Source organism: Puntigrus tetrazona, chromosome 17 (assembly GCF_018831695.1).
Source record: "Puntigrus tetrazona isolate hp1 chromosome 17, ASM1883169v1, whole genome shotgun sequence".
Lineage (NCBI taxonomy): Eukaryota > Metazoa > Chordata > Actinopteri > Cypriniformes > Cyprinidae > Puntigrus > Puntigrus tetrazona.
In genome coordinates this window covers 7,969,161-7,996,428 of record NC_056715.1, presented here as the reverse complement: position 1 = coordinate 7,996,428, position 27,268 = coordinate 7,969,161, and the positions used below count along the sequence as shown (strand labels likewise).

The 27,268-nt window shown below is 37.0% G+C and overlaps 1 protein-coding gene across 1 annotated transcript in view; it reads right to left on the bottom strand.

Moving 5' to 3' along the window:
* Positions 1–1,538: 1,538 nt before the first annotated feature.
* Positions 1,539–27,268, bottom strand: part of ttc27 (tetratricopeptide repeat domain 27) — a 67,835-nt gene continuing 42,105 nt past the window's right edge. The window contains exons 11-20 of the mRNA XM_043262818.1: positions 23,691–23,786; positions 20,243–20,365; positions 16,218–16,445; positions 14,248–14,346; positions 13,807–13,859; positions 11,209–11,374; positions 5,564–5,761; positions 4,850–4,961; positions 2,842–2,942; positions 1,539–1,977 (exon numbers count right to left, since the gene is read on the bottom strand). Of these exons, the coding sequence (XP_043118753.1) occupies positions 1,858–1,977; positions 2,842–2,942; positions 4,850–4,961; positions 5,564–5,761; positions 11,209–11,374; positions 13,807–13,859; positions 14,248–14,346; positions 16,218–16,445; positions 20,243–20,365; positions 23,691–23,786 (1,296 nt within the window). The 3' untranslated portion in view covers positions 1,539–1,857. The remainder of the gene's footprint in view (positions 1,978–2,841; positions 2,943–4,849; positions 4,962–5,563; positions 5,762–11,208; positions 11,375–13,806; positions 13,860–14,247; positions 14,347–16,217; positions 16,446–20,242; positions 20,366–23,690; positions 23,787–27,268) is intronic.

Here is a 27,268-nt window from a genome sequence, read left to right as displayed (position 1 = left end):
CTACCATCGCATGTTGACATTGTGTAATCTCTAGAAGTTGTTCCCACAGTATACACAGGATGTTGGCTTTGCATCAGATTTATATGTTTTTTATCCCTCAGCTGTCCTGTAGGTTCTCTGGGGCAACTCGAGGCAATGGTCTTGCATCATTTGTACACAAATAGGCAAATATGATGAATAACCTAACACTGCCAATTTCCTCATTTCTTGTAACGGTCAAGCAAACAAAAATGAAACTTAATTACTTACAGATACACTGTAATGCTCAAATACCACGCTGAAAAATTACTGGCTTGATGTCATTTCTCTGAGGACAGACACAAAGAGATGTGCGAGCAAAACTACGTCAAGGGCAGGAAGAGAGTCCAGATTTGTGAGAAATCAGACGGGTAAATATAAGTATCTTTCAAATCAGTAGACTCAGAAAGATCTGCAAACTCTCAATGACATAATGACCTTATCTGATACATACTGCATAGACACTAATATTTAAAAGTGGTAAGATTTGTCTTTTTAAAAATAATACTTTACTGTCTTTATTCAGCAAGGACACATTCATTGACCATAAGTGAGCGAAGACATTATAAGGAAGGATCTGAAGGATCATGTGACACTAAATATGGCTGCTGATATTCAGCTTTGCCATCACATGAATAAACAAGTTATTTTGTAAAAATTAAAAAAAATACACAATATTTTGGTTTTATTTTTTTTTTTAATTACAAAACAAAGCAGCCTTGGTGAACATAAGGGGCTTTTTGCAAAAAAGTTACAGCCCCAAACATTTTAATTGCAATGTTTTATACACGTAATATTCTTATTAAACAACCAAATCTTGGGTTTTAAAACTTGAAGCTGTTAAATCACAGTTGTATTCACTATTTTAAAATTCAAAAGGCAAATTGGTGGTTAACCCTAGGTTGGAAGTTGACCTAACTACATTAACCTATGAGTAAGTTTAGTGTGGATAAAAAAAGATTGCTAAAGTAATTTACAGCAAGCGTTGTCAGTGTTTACATTGTGTAAACTGTCTTTTAAATGAACTAAAACAACAGGCCCCAACAGAGGCGCACATCCTGAGGTAAACAGCAAGGAATCAAGATGGCAATCTCCCAACACTCCCTTCAGCAGAGCACTAAACAGACAGTAGAGACGGGGTGAGGAGGGTCAATGAGGAGTTATGCTTTATATGACAGCTGTAGGAAAATCCTCCAGTTAAAATGATAATACACATCAGTGAGTCTGTCCTGTGTCCAATACTTTTCATGATCTTGGTCCTGTCAGTCTCTGGAGCCTTCAGACTCCATCTTGACTCAAACACAACCCTTTTCTCGTCTCGACTCAGACTCGACCTACTCAAGTCTAGGCCTAGATTCAGACTCGCATGAGCTTGTCTCGCTACAGGAATGATGCAACGCATGTGATTTTGTGTGAACTTAGCTGTCTTGGTTGTCCACATCTGAATCTACTTTCTGTGAATCTTTTAATATTAACTAAATCATCATGCACAAATGGTGAAAAAAAAACAGGCACAAAGATTATTTATGTAAGAAAGAGGCTGTGTATTATTTATTGGAATGAGGCACTGTTGAATATAGCAAGCCTCAGGGACCTTAACATCACATTGTGTGATAACAGGAGCCCCGTTTAGGGCACAGACAGCTGACCCTGGAACAGGTCGTGATGAGAAACATCTTTAACTCAGTCACCAAGTCTTTCTTTTAGATTTTTTCTTGTTGACTGAAAAAGCCACAGAGGTCCTGAGGACTTCCAGATATACGTTTTGTTCATTTAAAACAACTTTAAAAAGATACACTGTTTAAACCAAAGGGAGGAAGAAAACAGTGCTATGGCTTCTCATTGGCTACGCAGCTGGGCACTCAGGTCCTGCAACTCTTCGACAAGGTGCTCGAGCTCGGTGACATCACCTCTGAGGTCATCGTGGAGTTCACCTGTGGCAACATCAGTGTAGAGTTGCTGCGAAGAGACGAGACAAAAAAAACAGACCGATAAACGGCAGCTGACAGAAAAAAACTAATTCTTAAAAAATTAAAAAAGGTGAACTTAACATTACAATATATTATCTACAGATAACACAAAATCAAAATTCACAAATTATTTAGAACAAAAAATGTTGGTTTTATTGTAATTACTAAATTGTTGATTAATTGCACATTTATTCAATATAAAAAAATCATCAAAATGTAACTGAAATAACTTGTTTCTTATTCTCACCATGCATTTATTAGATAGAAATACAGCATAAAATGGCAAAATTGTGAAACATTATTATAAAATAAAATGCTGTTTTGGTGATATGTCCTATTTTCCACTTTAAATATTCTCATATCCTGTTTTGTTGCATTTATCACGTAATGAATGTAACATGAGTTTTTAGCACTATTTTATATAGGCTTAAATATTTGGTCACATTTATATTAAAAGGTCAAATTCCTGAAATTAACAAACCACTTACTGCGACTTTTGCCTCAATAAACTCCTAATTTGCTGCTTATTAATATTTAGTAAGGTAGTTGTTAGGTTTAGATATTGGGTAGTATTAGGAATGTAGAATATGGTCATGCAGAATATGTGGTTTATGAGAACTAAAAAAAGGCACTATTTTTTATGACACTAATAAGCAACTAGTTAATAGTCAGAACTGGTCTGGTGTAAAGCGTTGCCATGTGTGTAATAGCATTAAACGGGCAGGTTTTGCCAGAAAATGCTAACTTTTTACAAAACAAATAAAAAAGGCCTGTTTTTATTGATAGCTTTAAAAGACTTAAGCAAAGCTCTTAAAGCTAAAGACTTTAAGAGCTGAGAGTGTGTGAAACTCACTTTGGCTTTGGTGACCAGGCTCTTCAAACTGAGTCGAGCTGAAGACAGCAACTGTAGAGCCTCTTGAGAATTTCGTTTAGACCTGCTACAGCTGATAGAGACTGAGAGACACAGACAGGAATTACTGAGGAGTTTTCATCTCCAGTAGAGTCACGGCAGTGCTAAAACATTGAACATCTGTATGCTGCACAGACAGCCATGTGTCGGCCCGTCAAAGGTCACGAGAGGTCAGGCGATGCAATATAAAGGACTGTGGCCTAATACAAAGAGTTGGTCATTGTTTTCTGTATCACACTTGTGTGTGTGTGTAGTACTGTTTACATTATGTGATGGATTACGTGACCTCCAAGCGATTTATGTTTAATCAGTACAGCTGTAAGTGTGAGAAACAACAAGTGTCATTCCACGCACACACACACACACCACTGCCATCTATTTTACACTTGTTTTCTCAATGAAAGACATAATTAGCAGACTAGCACATCTAGCAGAATATGAATATCGAATAGAGCTAGTGCAGATACTTTAATTCTTCAGAGAAGGTGCATTCCCAGCATGCATGTGTGCATGTTGTCTTCCTCACAAATATGAAAGCAACAGATTCATGAGTATCTGTATCTACCTCAGTGTCAAAGACCTCTTTTACTTTGATTCTCAGTTTTTCCTCATCTCACCTTTTTCTCATATCTGCACACCTGTTTTTATTTCCGCCTTTCCATTCCAATTCCTTCTTCCCTATTTTTGTGCTTCTCCTTCTCTATTTTATTCTTTCTAAAATCCCTTCTTTCATAAATTACATAAATTATTTTTTTTAAATATAACTTTCATGTTCTTTTTAAATTCTTAATTTTAAATCATTTGAAACTTTTTATTTTTTCTGAACAATTCTTTCTACATTCTTGATGCAATTCTTTCTGAATTATGTATTTTGAAATTCTTAATTCTTGCTGAACTTAATTTTAAATACAAATTTCTTCCCTTTCTAAATGTTTTTTTCTTTCTAAATAATTTTGTAAACTCCTGCCAATTTGTAAATTCTCTCTCAATTATGTTTTTTTTTGCTTTCCCCAATTTTTTCCCCTTTCTAAATTCCTGGACTACAGCCATTTTTAGGTTTTCAAAAAACCTCACTCTCTACGATTTCTAAACATTTGGAAAAGTGGGTAAATGAGGTAAGGTCCTCATAAGTCACCTCCTTGTAATACCCATGTCATTATACAAATTTGTGTCCTCATGCGTCACAAAAACACGCACGCACACACACACACACACACAAACAAACAAACCAGAGTAAGAGGGATGGGATGGAGGAGTGTGAAGGGTTCTGCTACATTTGCCGAGCCGCCCCCTTTATAAATCATTAAGATCAACAACAAACAGACTGCATACTCAAGGACAAGCTGATAAAGAGGGTGTGTGAAATGGATAAGAGGAGAGATGCTAAAATGATGGCAAATAAACACACATGTAACTCGGTTAGACAGGCTTGTCCATGTTCAATGCCAGCTGAGAATAAAATGATGTGAAAGTTTGATTTAAGACACAGAAATTCAGATTGTTAGAAACGGAGAAAGAATTGCTATTCAACCACAAACCTGCGCTCAGTCCCAACTGATGTTTAATTCAACACACACTTACTGACCAAACCCTCAGCATCCCTTCTAATGAGACACGCACACACAGATGGACAGACAAAAGCAAACCCATCTGGTAAACACACACAGGCACACGTGCCCACACACACACAAACAGAAGTCTGTCCCTGGTGGAGGTCAGAGGGGTAAAAGGCTTGTTTGTCGTTCTTGCTCCTGCTCCCTGCTCTCGATCCATCAGCCCTTTCAGATTCTCTCTACGTTCACGCACTGCCACATTAGCCATGATAGAGTGACTCTCTGAATGAGTGCAGGACCACGATTCTGTACGTTCCTCTCAAATGGCCTTGTGAAAGAGATGTGTGTGTGTGTGTGTGTGTGTGTGTGTGTGTGCGTGCATGTATGAGAAGTCTTACCATTAGCCATATCTCTGGCACCTTTCACCACAGATCTGAAGGTGCCCATGTCTTTCTCCCAGCCAGCTGCCTGCGTCTCACACCGATGCGCTTTACTCAGAAACTGCAGTGCCTACAAACACACGCATCAAAATGCAGTTAGACTACAAGACCAAACCAGATGCAAGGTAATAAAACCACAATAAAACCAATAACTAGTCAAATTGAGTCAAGATTGTTTTGAATTTGTAAATAAATATATTTTCTATAGATGCAGCACCATGAGAGGAAGTGCTCTTCAAGCTAAATTGACATTCAAGCGTTTTATCCAAAAAGACTTCAAGATATACATTTTCAAAAGTTGCACGGTCAACGTAGATTGAAAAACTTACTCTATCAATCTTTATTTTATTTGAAACTTTAAAAAACAAAAAGCGTTTACAATCTACAATTACTGTTTGGTTTCCCTAAAACGGTTTAGGGAACACTATTTGCTTATAAACCTTGGTGTAGAAAATAACGGATGCTTTCTTGTTAAGTTAAATAAAGATGGCATCGATAGCCTTGTGGACGGTGCTCTGACGTACAGTGGCGTCGTGCTATGGGCATCCAGAGTTTAAATCCTGGCTCGAGGACCTTTCCCCGATCACACTTTCCCTCCCGTCACTTATATACTATCCCATACTAAAGTAAAAAATAAAACTAAATAAAATCTTAAAATTAAATAAAGTTCACCTTCTCGTTGTCTTCTACGTTGTTGCTATTGCCATCGCCATAGAGACGAGCGTACTGCTTCCATATTTGGGCGTCTGTGCTACAGCGGGCGGAGACTCGACCGAAGAGTTCCTGCAGTTTGGCTTTAAGATTGGAGGCCTGTTCGCCACGGTGATCTGTCAGATTGTCCACTACTGAACGCACCAGGATTTCCAGCACCTGATGGTGGGAAAAAAAAAAAAGAAATGTGCCTTAATAAAATGTATTTTAAGGTTTCTTTGTTACACATGCTACATGTACTTACTTTTATAATAATAATAGTAATAATTTATACATACTATGATTAGGGTTTGTCTTCTAATTTGCATGCAAGTAAGTACATGTAGTTACTATAACTCTGTAACAGGGACACCTTAAACTAAAATGTAACCAAAGAGAACTTACTACTTGGAGTAGTGTAAAACTGGCTGCTCAACCAAACATACCTAACATATCTAATCTGAAAAATATCAAAAATCTATATCTAATCTTTGTAGGATTTACATTTACTGTGTGCTGTGACTGATCTAACCTTACCTGACATAACTTTAGCTAGGAGGTCAAAACACAAATCTCTAAACTTGACCTCTGCATACTTTCATGTTCCTGGCTTTTGTATCGCTATTTTTTTTTTTTCAACTTTCTTACATTTACAGTCTACCAACCGTCTGTTGATGCTGCCTTTCCCTCTTCCAGCCCTCTGTTCCCTAACATTTATTCTGTCCTGGCCGTGTGACAGCCTGACACTACTTAGATTTCGCCTCACACAGTTCCTGAAGCAGGTCTCTGTTTGCCTGCCTCTACTCTGACTGACAACTGTAATAAAATATGAGGCACACACTCTTACCTGTGAGTGTGTTACAGTTTAGTTTGTACAGGCAAATTGAAACTAAGCCAAATCACACCCTTATAATAAAAAAGGTATTACATAAAGAAAGAAAAAGCTGTTCTCGCTCAAACAAAAGCAGATTCCAGAGTCTGTACATGCGCCAGAGAAACCAGGAACAGCCAAAAAGTTCAGATTTGAACTTCCTGAAGAGAGATCCCCTCATATGATCATAAAGCGCTGTGGGTATACAGGAATACACAATGAAAGCGCTATACAAATGCTACATTCATTCATTCATTCTCTGTCTCTCTCATATACACTTATTCAGAAACTGCAGTTTATGCCTGGATGATATATAACTGCATTTTGCTATACTTATATATATATATATATATATATATATATATATATATATATATATATATATATATATATATATATATAAATGAATTAAACATTATTAAACAATGTGTTCTGAGTCGGTTTACACTAGAATTCAGCGCAGTCTAATTTGGATCACTAGAAACTAACGTTAATAGCAGGGTCTATGAAGTCTCCGGTGAGGTGTGACTAGTCTGAAGTGTCTGATTCCCAGGAGGGAAGCTGTTAAGAGTGAGTAAGTACACGTGTGTGTGTGTGTGTGTGTGTGTGTGTCAGAGACAGAGAAGGCTTTCTCTTCAAACTCCAAAATCTAAACTAAGCACACCACACCCTTAAACTTCACTAAACTACCAGAATACTTGACCTGAATGCTGGGCTCCGCATTCCTTTTTCTCTCTCTCTTTCTGTGTGTGTGTGTGTAAGAGCTATTAATCACTGCCTTCACACAGTGTTCCACATGTGTTTGTGTGTCCGTATGCTCTGTAACAAACAAGCTCCAAACTGTACTGTAATTACTAAAGCAGAACCAGGATTTGCAGTCATTAACTTTGTGTGTGCGCGTGTGTGTGTGTGTAAATAAGGAGAGGGGTGTTTTTGCTTATGCAAAAGTTTGCCTAGTTCTATTAGGTAGTAACATGATCATAAAAATAACCAATAATGGAGAGTGTCTGTTTAAGCTTTTTTAATGCATTTTAATATGCAATTTATTAATTTTTTAATGGCATTTATCGTACACATGAAAACATTTATTTGAAATACAAATATTTTTGATATTTGACCTTGATTGAATACATCCTTGCTAAATAAAAGTATTAATTTCCTATTTTCATTTTAATCTACATTTAAAAAAAAAAAAAAAAAAAAAAAAAAAAAAAAAAAAAGATTATATAGTTTTGTTACATACTCATTATCATGAATAATGAGGTCAAAGTTCTTGATGCCATTATTTACAAATCTGGTAACATCTATAAATATGATTTCTATGCTGTACTGTTAAGTGTTTACTAATTAAGATACCATTAAGGTAATACAAATATGAGCTGCGTTATGATTGACAGCTTCACCAAAAACGATTAATGATGTCACATTCTAAGCATTCCAGAACACTTTAATTCACTTCAGCAGCAGTGTTTTTTCACAAGATGAAAGAGGGAAAACTGACCCCAATTTACTTTACATGCTCCATATATTTCCTCACATGCGAGTATGAAGCTGTGACAATGACAGCACTCGAACGGAGAGAGAGAAAGTGAGAGACATGCAGCAGTGTGCGTGTGTGTAAATACACTCAACAAAGACTAATGTTAACACTTTAACTTCATCAGAGCACACAGCCTCCACACAGATCAGCGTGTGTGTTTTTTTATGCGGACCACATGTTCTCATGAGCGTGTCTGTGTGGTCACATCGTTCTCGAAAGCATGAAAATATACAGCACACATTCCTGAAGTAAAAGTTCATCCGTCATCGCCTTTCTCTTTCCTTACAGCTATCACTTTTTCATCTTCATAACACCATCTCTCCTGATTCTCTCATTCACCTCTAGACCCCTTCAGGCTGTTCAGCAGATGTGCTGAGATCTTTGTCACCCAAGTCAGTGGTGTAATATCTGTTAACTCTCCTCAGACTTCTCCTCCAGAGGCTTTGCCTCTGAAATATCCTTTTTCACCCTAGAGATTCTGATAACCACAATTCTACCTCAAACTATTTGGTCACTGGTATCACATAATAAAAAAACCCTTATTCTGATTAATTCACTTTTGTTTACAGTTTTAAAAATGCATAAAAATAAAAAAATTAAAAAAGAACAATATATTTTCTATTTTGTCTAAATAGTGGTATATGATTTTACTAACACACACAAACTACATTTCAAAATGATCGGGTAAGTAAGTTTTTCTTTTTTTTTTTAATAAATTTATGCATTTCAAGGCAAATTTGTTTTTATTGCCTTGTTTTAGGTAAACAAAGAGGTGTTATAAATGAAAAAAATAAACCTAAAACAACCCCATTTTTGTACCCATTAATCCATTTAATTCAAAATGCATCTACACACACACACACACAAAAAAAAAACAATTAAATAATAGTATAATAGTAAAAAGTCAGTATGCTATCTGTTACTGTCTGCTGTGAAATCACTAAATGGGCTAACTGGATAAGACTCCGCCCCCTCATGATGGGGGAAGTGATATGTTACAGGGGAAATTGAATGGGTGTCTGGGTGTAATTCCTGAACGATCCTCTTACAGCGTGAAATTAAGGAGAGAGGTAATACTCTCCTGAGAGAAACGAGGGAATGAAGAATGGTACTGAGAAAGAAAGAGAAAGAAAGAGGGAGAGGGAGAGATAAGAGGATACTTGATCCATCTTTTTTTTCCCCACTCGGGATGAGGGAGGATGGTCTCTCTTTTTTCGGTCTCTGTGGAATGTGAATTAATGGGTGGGATCAATGACAGAGACTGGTCTTATGACTGTACACCAAGATGTTCCCACACACGCGCAACATTTTCCCTTATTAACAGCTGTTCTCATCTAATTTCCCACTCTGAAGGGTTTCAGTATGGAGAGAGAGAGAGAGATGATGAAGGGAGTAAAATGAACAGTAGAGAGTGAGTGATGATTTTGAGTCCAGCCAAGCGCCCAGATCCCAATTACTGTCTGAAACTCTCACAGGGGCTGGAGGCAAATGCTAGCGTTGACCTTTTCAACTTTTGTGCTTTCACATCACAACTTTTAATTGATGAGCTACTAGCCGCTCACTAGACGTAAACGAATAATCCGAAAAATTTTAAATTGAGGAAGGAGGGGAAATTAAGTTGGAAGTGACCATGTAAGTAGGGATAATGTTTAAGTGTAGAGCTGACTAATTTAAAAAGTACTTAGAAGGCAATCAAAACACGGTTGTGTGTGAAAACAGCTATGGGATACCATTCAGAAATGGGATTATATGCATTTCCCTGTTATCATAAACCCCAAAACTTCCACCACAATTCAATTCTCTGTTTGTGCATGTTTGCTTCTGTATCCAAGTAAAAAAAAAATTAAATAAAATAATAATAGTAATAAATAAAAGACAGAGCGAGAGAGAGAGAAATTGTAATGTAATACTAGTCAAATAAAATTAGAATTTAGTATAAAATTGCTAGAATTGGTTGCAATGACATGAAATCAAGTCAAACTACAAAAAAATAAAATGTAACATGGCAAGGCAGAATAAAAGTAAAAATACATTTTGTAACGATTAACAAAAAGATTTTAACTTTCTATTCATTACAGATGAATACATTTATAACTATTTCCACATAAACAAATCAATGATTTCTAAAAGATCAGTATGTAATACTTTCAAAATTACATACTGTATAACACAGACAGCTTGAATTTAGCAAAAAAAAAAAAAAAATTTTTTTTTTTTTTTTATATACACTACCATTGAAAGCCACTTCCACAGGATGTCTCCTTTCAACATAATTGCTCCAAATTAGAGACTTCCTCGAAAAAGATTAATATGCAGTTTCCTAGTGCATGCTTCCACTAATTTTTCATTTTTTGCTAAAAATAAATGGAGCACAAAACTAATTTGCCACTTGCTCATGCGCAGCCTGACTTTTCTGCTCTTTCGCGCTGTTCACAAAGTCCGAGGTGGGTGTTTAAAAATTAGAGATGCAAGAAACAGCTTCTTTTTTTAAGATGCAGCCATAATTTCTGTGAAAATAAAACATAATTTACTGCCACCATGGTGACCCCGGAGCCGCTGTAAAGTGAAGGAGGTAAACAACTACCAGGCAATTTGACTACCAAATGATAAAACAATCGACGCATTTAATAGGATGCAGCAGCTGGTGCATCAACCAGCCGCGGCACAAACGTGTCTAATGGCGTAAAGCTTTAAGACGTGTGTTATGACAGCACCGCTATTAGATTCACAGCTGACGGAGGAGAGGTGTGATGGGGCCATGATGCAGAGAGACATACGGGCAGCGCGTTGAAAACAGAGCTGTTTGGATGAAAGCGAGCAGACAGAAGCCCATCTGGGGGAAGAATTACTTTGCGCATATGTATATATTCATGCATATTTGGGCAGATCGGGGTGAAATCATCTCTCTCTTCTCTCACACAAACATTCACTCATCAAATCTCACTCAGTCACTCATCAAATCTCACTTACGCGCACACACACACACACACACACACACACAGCCTCTCACATGACTTTCATCTGTGCATGCAGTTGGGCAGCTGTTAGTGTGGTCGGAGCAGTGATGACAGCAGCACATGAGACACAAATGAGACCCCAGCTGCTTTACACTGGTTTTATCAAAAGTTCAAGCTTATGTTCTTAGCCATTTTATCCGATTTATCTTTTTGGAAATGTATGGAAAGAGTTTGGGGATAGACTGCGAGGCTGACTCACCTCCACGTCCTTGTATTTGTCCTTGAGGTCCATGAGCCGATGGTAGGCTCTGATAGCCTCACTGAATTCACCCAGGTCTATACACACAGCGATGAAATTCTCCCAGATCTGCCATCGCTCATAATTACACTTGAGCGCTTCCTGAAGAGTGCGGAACGCCTTCTCCCTGCCACACACACACACACACACACAGAAAGATTGGCGTGTTTAGCAGAACTACTGCTAATAGGAGTTGCTTGAGGATGTACTGTAGTATTAAAGAGTATGGTACACAAAAGTTATTTTAAGGTTCTCCCTTACAAAAAATGATTTGGCAGACTTGTATAGTAGTTGTCTTCCGAAAACCTAGTAAGCTGTCTACAAAGAGAGGTACAAAGGCTGTTCTAAAAATGTACAAGAAGTCAAGGAAATTACTGTACACTACCTCACGGTTGATTCCAGAGGTGATGTTAATGTGTGCAACACTCCAAGCATAAAAAGGGAGCTCAAAGCACACATGTACTTTGGTCGAATTGTCAATTTTTAATTAGTCTGAACTATTTTAAATAAGACTGAATTATTTAACAAAATGAATAAAACAGGTTCGTAATTAACAAATCCTAAACTGAACCTACACAAATAAAAAAGCCACCCGGGGTGGGGATGATGAAGTAAAACAAAACAACAACAAAAAAACTAATAATTTAATAATAATAAAAATAAAAATAATAATAATTCTCATTCTTCTTATTTTTGAATGTAAATGGAAGCATACTTTTGATAAAACGTTAGATCGGCATCTATATAAAAAAACTAACAAAAAAAAGCATCACATAATTAAAGTTGAAAAAAATATGTGTAAAAATGTGTGAAGGTTAAAAAAAAAGGTTAAATAGGAAAAAGAAACTGAAAGTGAAAAATAAGTATGAAATAAGTGAAAACAAAAACGAAAGTGAAGAGTAAAAAAGTAAAATAAATCGTAAAAAAAAAAAGTGTATTGAAGTACATTTTACAAGAAAATAACTTCAGTCCTTCTACCTTAAAATGTACTATTAGCCATTTCATTGTACTTAACTAAAATTTACCAGCAGCTTCTAACTGAAAACTGTTTCTAAAACAAATTGTTTTAAGAGTACTGGACCATTAGCTTAGCAAGCTGCTAAAATCAAACTAGATGTAATCTAGGGTTAGTCTTGTGAGAAATGCTGTGTGTGCCACAGACTTCTATCAGAGCATTCACATACAGTATGAGCTTTCAGTAAGAACACTGCTGGTACAGACCGCAGACAGCAACAGAGCTGGGATGTTTGTAAGCGCAGTCAGCAAAAGGCTGCGACACAGGGGTTGACCTGGGTTTCGTTGTAACATCTAAAGCCTAGTTTCCTTTGAACACATGCAGGTGTGTCCACATCCCCTGTCAAACACACACACACCTCCTCTGTTCTGGATGGTCCCTGGGAGCGTTAATCAGGTTTTAATAGAAGATTCCAAAGACTCATCTCAGGGATGAGTGCACAGGGCTAATTGGACGAGGGGCAGAGGAGAAGAGGAAGAAAAGAGAGGAATCATTCCCAGAATCCCTCAGCTACATGCCGTTACAGTGCTGTTCCAGGAAACATCTCCGGTACTCGCAAGAAATCAGCAAAAAAATCTCCAATCATGTCAAGCAACAAATGTCCTAACTGGCATTTAGTTTCCAAATCTGGTTAATATTGGCCGATTGGTAGTGGTGGCAAAGTGCTGGCTCCTGGGGTAGACACAGCAAGAGCCCGGAGGAGATTTATCTTTGCAATTACAGCTGCCAAAGTCATTCCTGCAGTAATTGAAAAGCAAGGAGGCCTCCGAGGGTCCCCAGCGGATGCAGGATGAAGGAAACGCAGAAAAGCAGCATAAATCAGGTCAACTGGAACCTGAATAGGAGCTTATCTACAGTTTGTACATGGTGGCGATTTCAGAGAAAGATAAGTGTGTGTGAGCAATGCTAGCTATTATTTAGAAATTCACACTTTGTCATGGGATGGGAAAAAAAGATCAATAGAAGCAGCACTAATCTATCTATATACAGTGTTTAAAGATTCTCAAGCGCACCATTTATACATTGTTATTATAATTGTGCAATATTAGAATATTGTAATTTGTTCCTGTAATGGTAAATATCATTCTGATGTATTGATGTATGATATATTTGGTGATCAAGAGAAAGTAAAAAACATTTCAGATAAAAATCTTTTAGAACATAAATGGTCTTTATTAGATTTGTTCAGTTTTAGTTCAGAGTTAATTTTCTTCCAAAAAATAATTAAATAAATCTGGTTTGCCTTCAACTTTTAAACAGCATCGCGTGTACAAAAAACCCAAAACTGACATGGCCAGAAAAAGAATATTTAAAAAATAACCATGTATTCTCACAAAATACCGACATGCCATTTGTTTCGGTGCCTGGCGTTTTACAGGACATCCAAAATATTCAAGGAAAGCTTAACTAGCTGCTTATTAGTGTCTTTACTGCAAATACCATTACCGAGCAAAAAAGTAAATGCTCTTATTGGATTAAAACGCCAGCAAAACAAAAGCTTCATTGAAGAAGCCTTTATTCTCAGCGCTTACACTCATACTCACTTCATTCTCAGTTTGATGTAGGCCGTGGAAAGGTTGTTCCATGCTTCTGAATTCTAAATGGAGGAGAGTAACAATCAGAGTCAGGTCCACAGGTGAAAGCCATTTGTCAAAATAAACCACTATAAATAAATAAGAAACCAGACATGTACAGAATATTTCCTAACAGCTTGTTTACTATTAAGCCTGCCGCTTGACTACATTTGAATTTTAAGTACACCATTAGGAGCATAAGAGGCTTCTGTACTACATGTAAAGGTGTTCTCATTCTACGCAGTTTTATAGAAACAAAACAAGCAATAGTCTGAGGCGTTTGCAGACGCAATCAATCGATTACGATAGACATAAACCAGATATGACCACACAAGTACAGAATAACGAAGCACAAGCCCTTTTTTTACGGTCATATGACACTGATCTCCTTACAAGGGCCATGTGACTTACATCTGGTTCCAGTCCGACGCATCTCTGAAAAGCTCTGGCGGCCCCTTCGTAGCCTTCCAGTGCAAAATACGCACAGCCCAGGGAGAACCACACACCCAACTGAGGAGATAAAAGACGGAGTAGAGAGCATGAGAAAGAGTATTACTGACGAGGGCAAAAATAAAATTGATGAGAGGTTTCAAGAGCTTCACTCGTCTTTTAAACGTGTTATTCGGCCCCTAAAAATTAATGATGTCTTTTGAACCCATGAACCTCAAGGAGTCTGTCTCTTTCATATGTTTTAAATCAACGTTTCTTCTCCCGAGTGCTCATCCTTGCATCTCTGTGGCCCTCGTTCTGTCCTTACTTTGAGTTCCAGGCCTGAAGGCAGTTTTAGCTCCGCCAGGCCCTGCGGCAGCACTGCGAGGTGGTGTTAAAGATCACGCAAGGGTCATCAATGAGTCCCTCAGGAAGATTACTCTGTCTTATTGCTGCCTGTGCTTCTGCATTATGGATGAAGGCAGGAATGAAGAATAAGTAATGTAAGGCAAAAAAAAAAAAAAAGAGAGCTGTGCACTTTTGGGTCTGTGGTGGATGAACCTGATGCCTCTCATCCACACACACTACTGCTGTCTTAATTTTTTCTGCCTCTGTGTTTTTCATGTTCTCTGTCAGCACTCTGCCAATCTTCTCTATACAGTACATTTATTATTATTATTTATTTATGATTTTATGTCATGTCAGCAACAATGGCTATATTCATGACAAGATGAAACATCTTAATTCAACTAGATCTCACTTCAAAACTTATGACATATATATATATATATATATATATATATATATATATATATATATATATATATATATATATATATATATATATATATATATATATATATATATATATCTTTTTTTTAGCTTAATACATGCCAAAAAAATCATCCTAAGAGAATTCTTTTTGAAAATTTCCATTATTTTCTGAATAAAAAAGTACATTCAATTAAAATGTTTTATACTAAAATGATTTTTACACCTTTCACAGACTGTTTCTCTTCCCCTTTTGACATAAGAATAAGGAAGTCATGTGTGACCAAATTGACACGTTGTATACACAACCTGACCATATTGAGTCTCAAAATTATAAGGGTTTTTATGCCTTGATTCAATAGTGGGTTTACCCCATACAGTTTGTTATTTATACATTAACTCCTTTCACTATTAATGTACCGAGTCAATAAAGGTTTCATGTCAGTTTCTGGTATTTTTCCTTTGGTCACATTGAACTGGAATGCTTTTTTTGCTGTTTTACCAGCCCGTTCATTGCCAGCAAATCTCATATGTCCCGGTATCCAGCAAAAAACATTATTAAATTCTTGTGTCTTTAAAAGGTTTACTTTCTCAACTATACTGATTATTATACTTTATAGGGTAAATTCATCATTTTGCTCTTAGAGAACTTGTGTATGTCAACATGAAGTTCACAAGCACATTCACACACTGTCTAGCTTTTCCATTATTTTTCTACATAAAAATGATATGTTTGAATGTTGTGGGTGTGCCACATTCAAATTATACTGTTTACAACTGCACTTTTGTGCAATTTTGCGTTGCACACCAGCTCCAGCAACTTTGATTGCCCTGTTCATATAAAATAATTTTTTATTTGTGCATATCATGTGGAATTCCACAGCTATTTATTGTATTAATTAACAGTTGATCACTACTGCCAAAGCACCATACAAATACTGAATAAAAGTACTATAAATGTTAAAATACGTTGCTGCGTTAACACTAAAAGGCCATTTTTATTCGTGATCTAACAGTTTTATTTGTGATCTAACACTGCTCAGTGCTAAATAAAAGTACCCAGCATACACCGGAATCATTTTAGTTAAAAAAAGAAAAAGAAAAAGAAGTATGGGTGGTTAAAGTCTTTTACAGGACACTTGGGTAAGGACTATAAAGCTATGCACAAATGCACATCATACCTGCATGGCATTGATTTGCAGTGAGCGTTCGAAACATTCCACGCACTGCTGGATTTCTTTGTGGCGCAGGTGATGCAGAGCTTTGGACCTTTGGGCGCGTGCACTGCGGTGTTTGGAAAGCTCCCATGCTAGGTCATAATACTGCGGATCCTTCAGCACATCGCCTAACAGACAGTAAAGTGATGGCGTCTCCTTTTTCTCCAGCTCACGTCTCAAAATCTCCTCCGCCTGAGAGAAAAACAAAAAAGCCCCGCCAGATTAAAGCAAACTTTGACAGATTTAATCCTCATATTGGAAAATATGCACATGGCCCGAAGCATGTGGAGACCTCTTTCTAATTATTGGGTTTGTCTAGGCCCCTTAATTCCAGTTAATATGCCACTTCACATAAAAACACTTAAGGGAATCATGTGCTGAAACTTTGTTTTGGGAGTCTTTTTTTCTAGAATGACATGCAAATAATTTTTTTTACCCAATCTTTGCAAAAATAATAATAGCAATACTTAAGTAATGTCTAAATATAGATTTGACAACTGAGTACTGAGTTTTCTAGCAATAAAAATTTAATGGGCATCAATTTAGCAGACAAAAAAAGATGACATATCAAACAAGAAACATCAGTTTTTGGTACAAAACAGAACAGGAAACTATTTTAGAAGGGTTAAAAGCAGGAGTGTGTCAAACTTTGAAACAAGGATCAGCATATCTTCAGCATTTATGCCCACACACCATTGCGCACATGAGAACTTGACATTGAAGGAGTCACCAGTACAAGCTGGGGAAAATTCAGCTACCATTAACACATACCCTTATAGTCCCTGTGAATGTGGCTTCACTCTGAAATACGCTGGACACTGGGCTATATTACTCTCATCGCCTCCTGCCCTTCCACCCCTGCTGGTACTCATGGGGACGGATGGATAAAGGGCTTTTTGCAAACGAACAGAACTAAAGCTGTAGTGGGAGCGAGGGGGTGGGCGGCAATAAAATTCACATTGCTTGGCCAGCACTTCTATTTGGGTGCTTATTTATTTTTGTGGGTACATATAATTTGAGAAGTGGGAACAATATCTCTTCATGCTCGACACAATACATAAAAAGGAAAGCTCAAAACCTGACGCCCCAGACAGAGGATGAATAAGATATTTACTTGTGCACATGTTTCTGTTCTATAGGAACAACACTGATAACACGAGGTAACGCTGAAGAGAAAGAGAACCTCATGGTCTGACAGCACCTGAATGCTCCTTTGTTCAACGCGCACATTTCATATTGCCCACAAAAAGCAAGGCGCCATTGGGGCCAACAAAGGTTTGTGTAGCCCAGTCAGGCTCTGATGGATCTTATGACAGCCAACAAAACAAACAGATGCTAATCAGGGGCAAGGTCATCGGTTTCGCTGCTAATCACAGGTTGGAAATTTCAGAAAGGTTTACCATGGTAAAAAACATTCTGGGCTTAACTGCAAGAAAACCGCAATCCTTTAGTTAGAAAACCTTTAGTTCTAATACAAAGTGTTCTGTCACCAAATGTTTTCTTAATTTAAAATGAAAATAGTTTTATGCACTTGAATAGAGAACATAGATAATAGAGACATTAGATAATAGTCATAACAGTGGTCAATGAAAAAGAAAAAAATTGTGCAGCACCCTAATGATCACTAATCGTTAGTCATCCAAAAAAGGCTTGGTCAACCAAAATTTGATTAGTTGCAGAAAAAAAAAAAAGCTAAAAACGTTAAATAAATAAATAAATAAATAATAAAATCCAAAAGTTACGTCACGTGGCGCTTATAAGTACAGTACATCAAGCAGGACATCCAAAAAGCTTGTCAATAATTCATCAGCCTCAAATATGGCTTATCTTCTTAAAAAAGTATACGCAACTTTATATGTTCGCTCAATCTAATGTTAACCTAGTATATGTGCACTATTCAGTGCCTGTGTGGAGCTGAATAGTAGCGCTCACTGCATGACAGACGGAGGGGTTGGACTGCTCACTTATTGATCATATACTTCCTCAGTTTTGGTCATATAGACAAAAGTGTACAACTGTCAAATCTGTAAAGACTCCACATTTTGTTGTTATTGTTAATGTACACAAATAGACGTGATCTTTGCCTTACAGACATAAAAAAATATATATCTATAGAGTGAATTGTCAACTTTTAAATGAACCAATTCAAATGGAAAACAAACATTCTCCGATTACGTAATCCGTTCCACTGTAGCAAGCTTTATGCATGTGTTTAAGTGCTTATTAGACTATGTAGGCAATTAAAGGCTCATTATAATGATTGTAATGGTTTGTTAATAAACGGTCGATTAGTCAACTAATGCTTAAAAAGAAAAATCCTTAGACGAAGGCAGCCCTAGTAAAAATAAAAGTAGTCTCCAAACAGTAAATTCCAATAGTAATCTACAACTACTCATGCAAGCTCTTGTGGGACAATAAATTTAACCCAAATCAAATAAACATCAGTACACATCCCTCGTGCTCTGAAGATGTTCCCTCATTAAACGACCACAGAACCTCATGGATTAAACCACCAGCAAAACTCAAAGCAAAGCACTTCTCCTCACTCCGGTCTCGCTGATTTGTGTATACGCCTTTTCTCACCTCACTTTCTCTCTGCTTCACCCTTTTCACTGATTTTCTCATTTCTTTCCCTTTTATATGAAGCGTCACTCCCTTTCAACCGCCTCTGTACTCTGTCGTTACTTTCTTTTCCATGCATTCCTGCAGTTTATGGCTTTAAACTTTAATATGAGTGAAGGGAAAGGTAGATACTACAGTGGAGTGGATGTCAGTACATTTTTATAATATTACAGCTCAGATTGGGGGTGATTGGCTGGTTTTATTGACCTCAGATGTACCCTATAATCTGATTGGTACACAAAGTGGACAGTAACTTAATAAAGCTGTGAAATGGCTCCCAGAAATCTGCAGTAACACACACAGCGAGAGAGAGAGAGAGAGAGAGAGAGAGAGAGAGAGAGAGAGAGAGAGAGAGAGAGAGAGAGAGAGAGAGAGAGAGAGAGGTGTTGTTAGAGCATGCTGACAGGAGCTCATATAGAAAGGAAAGAAGACAGCAGGAGACATAGAAAGGACAAAGGGAAGAGATGGATGTTGCAAGAGGAAAAGGCCTCTTGAAGATCTTTAACAGAAGTCACTTTCTCTTATCCCAGCTTAAAATTTAGAGACAACTATAAGCTTGTCATTTGCAGGTTGATTTCCCAGAAGAGTAAATACTGTGAGATGACCAGCACAACACCACTGACTAAACCATTGGCATTTATTTGGGAAAGGACTATTCATTTACACTGATACTTAAAGGGTTAGTTCATCCAAATATTAAAATTAGCCTCGTCTTTTACTTGCCTATGAAGTATCCGAGATCTACGTGGCTTTCCATAGAAAGTGAGAGAAAAGTGTTTATGTTTGAAATATTATACAAACACATGGATTTGCTAGAGAAGGCCTTAAAGGAGACATATCATGCCCCTTTTTGCAATATTTAATATAAGTCTCTGGTGTCCCCAGAATGTGTCTGTAGAGTTTCAGCTCAAAATGTCAATGCTCAAAAACTTGTGGGAAACAAGTTTACATTAAAAACACACAAGTTACAAAACTGTTGGGTGTCGGTGAAGAAATAGCAGAGAAAAAAACAGCAGAGAAATAAATTGCATGTTTATATTAGATCTGTGTGGCAGCAGCAATATTAGTTACAGTAAATAAATCCACTGCTCTCTGAGGCTCTGTTAGAACGTTTTGCTCAATCCCTTTGCAACGTCACAAGGAGAGAGATCAGACGTTCTGGTTTGGAGAAAAAGGCTTACGAAAACAAAGTTACTGGGTTAACATTTTTTTACGTTTACTTGGTGCATCTGCCAACTGAAAGAAGAAAGTCACATATGCCTAGGATGCTTCAAAAGGTAAGTAAAGAACAGGCTACTTTTTCATTTTTGGGTGAATGAATGCTTTTTTTATCGTATTGTTTAACAAAACACACGTGAGTAGCGTACCTTGCCGTGCTGTCCCATCCTCTCCAGGCAGACAACTGCGTCCTCCCAAAGTTCCAGTCGTTCGTAGATTAGCAGCGCAGAACTTGTAAGGCCCAAATCAGTCAACAGACTCGCCAACTGCCTCTAAAACGCACACACAGCAAGCCAAGATCAGTTAACATACAGCCCACATGCTTCTATATACACACAGCATGTGGAAGGCACTCAAAATATATATTTAGCATATACAAAAATATAAAAAAATTAAAGGAATCCATGTAGTGATTTTCAGCTCACTTTGGTGTATTTTGGCATTAAATTACAGATATCACCAGGGGAATCAAGCCATTTTATCTGAGCAGTGAAAATGACCCTCTACTGGTTCAGTTTGTGACGTATCTGAAATGACCCATCAGGTACTCTAGTATTTATCCATCTAGTACATTTATTTATTTGTATTTATACACTATATGCAATTACCTTCAATGGGGTTCATTGGATACATTAGAGATATATTTTACATACAGTTATGGCATTTTGTTTCACCAAAAGAAAAATAAGTTTGGAATGATATTATGGGTGGATACATAATTTTGATCTAAAGTTATAACATAATCGGATGGTCTTTTAGACAAGTGTTTTAGTTAATAAAATGAAATAAAATATTCTTCAGGAGGTCACCTACCCTTCCCCAAAGCTATAGATTGCCCCCTCTCTCTTTCTCTCAGTCTTTTTTCTCTCTCAATCTCTTTCTGAAGGATGCATTTTGCGGATGGCCATCGATCACCCCTGTCATGCTTCACAGACAGCAGCTATATATACATCTGTGCTATTAATGATCCTCGTCTGTCTCTGATGAATGCTACTGGTTAAACGTGTGTTTACACTCTTTCAACTCCTTCTGTCATTCACAGATCATTTGAGAATGGATGGATGAAGTGCCAAAAAGGATGAAGAGTCGTAGGCTGTGTCCACCGTAAGTCTGTGTATTTCTGATAATAAACATACTGAGACGCGCACTGCCCCCGCTGGAGATCATCTATTGACGTTTATGATGGCGAAGTATAAAATTGCTATATTTGTGGAGAGTAAACACACACTGAACCGCCGTCACCCTCGACCTCGGATATCAGCAAGACATCACAGACACGTAGCTGCGAGCGGTTCAGTGCCAGGAAATGCTCAATTCCTGCTCAATTTCTCCTTCACCTTTCGGTCCTGTGACACCCCCCCCACACCTCCTCACCCGCTTTCAGTGGCATATCACGTCCCACAGGCATTATGGCTACCTATAAATCTAGATATACACACACACACACACACACACACACACACACTGCCGGTGATCATGTGACCTATCAGGAAGGAGACAAAATATGATGCTACCAACTAATACAGAGAAAGAGAGAGAGATATCTCTAGTCAATAATTTATTTGTATTATTTAAATTGTACTTTATACTCATATCTACATTACTTAAACACCTTAAAAAAAAAAATAAAAGATTTACATTCTTAAATTATTTTACATTTTATTCACAGTTAGTTATTTTCATTTTAAATTGTACAATTTCTCATTTTACGACAGCAAACGTTTTAGCAATAAAAAAAATGCAGCTTTTGTCTTGCCAATAAAACATACTAAATTTGAAAAACTGACTTACAGAGAGAGGAAAAAAAGTAAAAGTGAGAGAGAAGGAAAGGCACTGGGAGCCCATTTGTGCAACTTCTCTGTCTTTTCATTTCCTCATTCATTTCATCTCCAACAAAACTGCCACAGTGAACGCTTTCCTGATTCATACACATGCCAAAATGATTCAGTCTGAAAGCAAATCCAACAATTTCTGAAATCTGTTCCCAAAAAAAACAAACAAAAAACCTTTATGCCCTCCAACACTCTGCCGTCTCTTTACTCCTGACACACACACACACACACACACTCTCTTTCTCTGGCTGCATGCTGCTCTCGTCTCTCTCTCGCTCGCTTGCAGTTTTGCAGCATTCTATTCCCCTGCCAGCAATAGAAGCGACTTCAATTCCAGCTTTATTGCTGTTCACTGTTATTACACAGAGCGCGAGCAATGTCATCCACAGGACTGATCACATCAGCCCTCCCTTCTTTTCATCTATCCATCTCTCCCTCCACCCACTCACTCTCTTTTTCTATTCAGTCATTTTCTTTCAAAAGCCCCCATCCATGCTGGCCTGTTACAATTTGCCGTTCTCCTCCATACTTTGTTCGTTTTTCTCTGATTTATTAACTTGTTTAACAACGTCTCTCTTCAGAAAACATTTGTTTGCTTTTCATTAGTTGCATTATTGCTCAATCAGGCAGGAACGGAGAGTTACAGGTTGCTCTATTACCTGACACACTGTCAAAATGAACTCGTCTCATACCCCTGGATGCCCTCGCCGTGTACAGGAAATGAATTTCATATTCTATCTGCCAAAGCTCCTATTGACGCGACACTGGCTGTATAACCCAGCTGTTGTGTTTACTGAAATGGGTTTCTGAGAAGTAGACAGATAAATAACGTCTGCCCACGCTCATTTGTGGTGATTAGCTCAATGCACTTGTGCGTGTGGTAATGAGAGAAAATATGCAAGCAAATCAATTTAGGCACCAACAAATGAGTCAATCATTTCCGTTTCAAATTAACTCAGGTAATCTGGCTTTATAATATGTGAATTATTCCTTACATGGGAATAAATTCAGACATAATAAAGATGAGAAAATGAGGGTTGGGGGCTCAGTCAAGGGTAAAATGGGTTTTCAGATCAAAATTCTCTTATGCACTTTTAAGCACACACACGATCAACTACACAGTCTTTTTATCAAGCTCTTCAGACCTCAGAAAGGATATCATTTTAGCATTGGGAATTTCGCATATTTATTACTTTAAAAGAAATTAATCTTTCTGTTCATCACAGAAACTTCTATCTTGGTCAGCATTTAATACAGCATCTAATAATTTTTTTAATAAAATTATATTAAATAAAGTATTTTGTGTCGCCCTCAAAAAGAACAAAAGTAAATAAATGGTAACACTTTACAATAAGATGTCACTAGTTAACTTTAGTTAACATACTAATATGAATGAACAATGATAAACATTTACTACAGTATTAGTTCATCTTTGTTAATATTTAGTTAATAAAAATAGTTAAATGTTAGTTTGTTAATTCACAGTGCATTAACTAATGTTAAGAGGTGCAACTTGTGATTGTTAAAATGCATTAGTAAATGCTTAAATGAAGATTAATAAATGCTATAAAAGTATTGTCACTTTTACTTCATGCTAACTAATGTAGTTAACTAATGAACCTTATTGTAAAGTGTTACCAAATAAATAAATAATAAATGCAATACAATTACCTCATAAACCAACATTTCTAAAAGTATAATTTTGAAAAAAAAAAAAAAAAAGTTAAAAAAAAGTTTCATATAAACAAATAGGAATTCAGTTCACCTGAAGATCCCAAAGAGGAGGTGCCCGGCAGGTGTAAAACATCTTGAGTCTCTCAATGACGGGACAGTTCTTCTCACTGAAGAAATCAACCAAGATCTGGAAGACAACACAATGACATTTACAACACTTTCAGTCTTATTTCTGAACCATTGCTGCTTTTGCTAATGACATCTTTCTCTTCTATGCTGAAATATTGCAGATTTTCCTCAAGGTAGTTCAAAGAGCTGAGCAGCCTTGAGCAAAGATTTCAAATCATGAACTTCCAGAGAGTCCCAAAACAGCAGAGCAGCTGCCTTCAAGACTAATGTTTACAGATATCTCTCTCCAGGTATTACAGACATCCTTCGAACACAATAGACATTAATATAAAGAGCATTTTTAATGTGCTTAAGGTTTAGTGTGATATGTTAGTGTTAAAAACACCCCTAAGCATTGTGAGGGAAAAACTATGTAGAAACTTTTCCAGTGACTCAAAACTTTGATTTACTGCTCAACACAGACCTAAATATATTTTCCAATCCTTAACAAGATGGCAAAAAGTGATCAAGAAGAAAAACAAAAAAAACAAATCAAATCACAAATTCCAAGAATGATGGCAATAAGAAATAGATCTGTCAGCACATGCCAAAATGACAGCATCTTTATTCAAATTTTTTGAAAGAGATGCCTCTGCTCTCCAAAGAGAAACGCTACAGGGTTTGACTGCTACATACTCACTTAAAGCATGTGTGGGCCTGCTGTTTTAGACTGTAGTGAGAAGATCAACACTCGTTCTGTTCACAAACCATATTTCAATATTTCAAAAAGCAATAAGACAAAACTCAACACAACGCAGCTGTGTACAACACTCAAAAATGGCCGCAAAAGCAAATTAGAAGCATCTTAGTCTACAAAATAACAGACTAATAATGATTGTACACAGAATGCTGTCTCTGGGCATTACCATATAAAAAAATCTTTGATTGACACCTCCAGCTGTCAATCATTACGAACATATGGACTGCACCCAGCTCTAATCTGAAGGACAGGAAAACTGTGCCATACTGTACCGGCTTTAATATCTCTCTCCAAGATGCTGTAAATAACTTCACGTGGAACCGATATCAAAAGCATTTCCAGAACATTTCAGAATCAAGCAAAAGTAAATGTTACATATTCCAGAAAATGCATTTTGTAAACTGACGACAAAATGCAATAAAGACGCAATTTTCTAGCTCCAGTTGGGGGTTCACTTAGGAAGAAACTCATCTGGAAATAAAACCTCCGACTGAGTAGATACGATCAGTTTCTATGGAGGATGGCAAAGCTTGTCTGCTGGTAGCAGATAACTAATTACTTATTTAGCATTTGGAGTGCTGGGAAATGCCTTAAATATATAAATGCTAATCTACCGATCAGGAAAGGTTGAGGGAGCAGTTGAGAAATGAATTCTGATGTGGAAGGACACCACAACTGGCCAGTAGATGTTTATTAGAAAGTGCAACAATTTATATTTTTTAAAAATTTAATATTTTAAATATTTCTCTCAACAATTGTATCTCTTTTATTCTACTGTTGTAAGCCAATAAGTTTTGATAAAATTATAAAAATACACACACACACACACACACACACACATTAAATATATATATAACAAATCACAAATTGTGCTTTTAATGTGTTCCCAGTATGCACATTCCTTTCATTAAAGAATAAACAAAACACTAAAACATCTCAGAAGACCTTTAATCAGTTGTCAGTGACTACTGGCATAGAAAATAAGTCAAGTAACACACAGTAATAACTACCTAACAGAGTTAAAGAGACTGCAACAAGCCATTGAAGTGGTGGATGAAATATTATATATATATAAATATTATATATAACTGATTGTAACTTTTTTTGGTCATTGCTTAGTCAGTTAAACTTTAGCTCTCTCTGCTCAAGCAGTTGACAAAATGGGGCAAAGCAAACTACCCCACAGTTGACAATTTGGCCGCTTCGTTGAATTACGCGTAAACCTTTCCATGGAGGAACTCCAAGAGCCAAATAAAGTGGCGGGAGGAAATGACATCATTGAGCACACTTCATGACTCAGCATACTTTAGGAGAGAAAGAAAAAAACTAACCCTGTGGAAAGACACAATTAATTCACAGCAATTCAAATGCTATATGACATTTAAATAAAACAACAATAACTGATTGAGGGCTTCATATTTGTAAAACAAGTCCAGTAGAACTTTTTAAAGACCCAGTTAAATTCCATATTAAAGTTATGGGGCTTTTTGGTCCGTGTCTGGTTAGTTCTGAGACCATCCATACACAAAAAATACAATTAATTGTATTTTTAGTGTATAGACAACATATAACAATACAATGAACAATTTCTGATCACAGCCAAACTATTTTTAGCTAAAATGTAAGGTTTGTGTATAATCAAATGCTTGTCATAAAACCATTGCAGTGTGCATGTGTTGTAGATTAAAAAAATAAATAAAAACATCTCTCCGGCGAATTACTTCAAAACAAACCGTGCTTCTGCGGCAAAAATATCACACATGCTGGAGTCTCTTTTTTTCCCAAAGTTGCCGTGAGAAGACTAAATCCATAGCAAAGACCCAAGCTGCCAACTTCTATTTCAGGGATATTATTGATTAAGCACTGAAATTGAATTTTGCATCCAGAGAAATCTACTTCATCCAGGGCCTGATCGGAGTCCTAAATGAAAAATAAGAAGTCGGCAGTCGATAGCGCGTGGTGTAAGCCCTGCACAGGCAAAGTGTGCAGTCACAAAGAGTGCCTCTAATTCAACAATGCACCAGACTCTGCCATTCTGAATATACAAAGGGAATAAAAAGTTTCTAAAGTCCTGGCCCACTCCGTGGCCTAGATACCGGCAGCTCTAAACTGTGAGAAAAATGCCAAGCACATAGGCAAAGTGCCTCTCTGCCATTTCTGAATACATACTCTGTGCTCTTGATCTCAGAAGAAAGGCCAGAAGAGGCAGAGGAAATGAAGTTCGTCAAGTACCGCTGTGAAACTCGAACCGCAGCAAGACAGAGGAGATAACAGTCTGCGTGTGAGATATTCACAAAATGTCACGACTGTTCACGATGGAAAGAGCTGAATATTGAAGACAAAACAAAAATCTTTCTAAATTGATCACGTCAAATGTGAAGTGGATGAGAACTTACAAATGATTGTGTAAAAATGTTCAGTACGTTCCTGGAACTCACCCAATCAAGAACTAGAACTTCTGCCATTAAAGAAGGCTCGTGTCAGCAGACAATAAATGATTCATGTTGTTAAAGGGTTAGTTCACCCAAAAATGTAAATTCTGTCTTCAACTACTCAACCTCATGTTGTTCCAAACCTGCCTGACCTTGGTTTATTTTTAAAACACGAATTAAGATGCATTTGAAATCCGAGAGCTTTCTGATTTTGCATTTAAAAGTATAGACTGAGAAAAAAATAAAAATACCACAACCGAGTTGAAAGTCCTTTAGTGACAGCGCATCTACACTCTCTGCTCACTGCTCAATCCTTATTCTGCTCTGCCAATCATCGACTGCATGGCCGTATATTTACCACTAATAGGC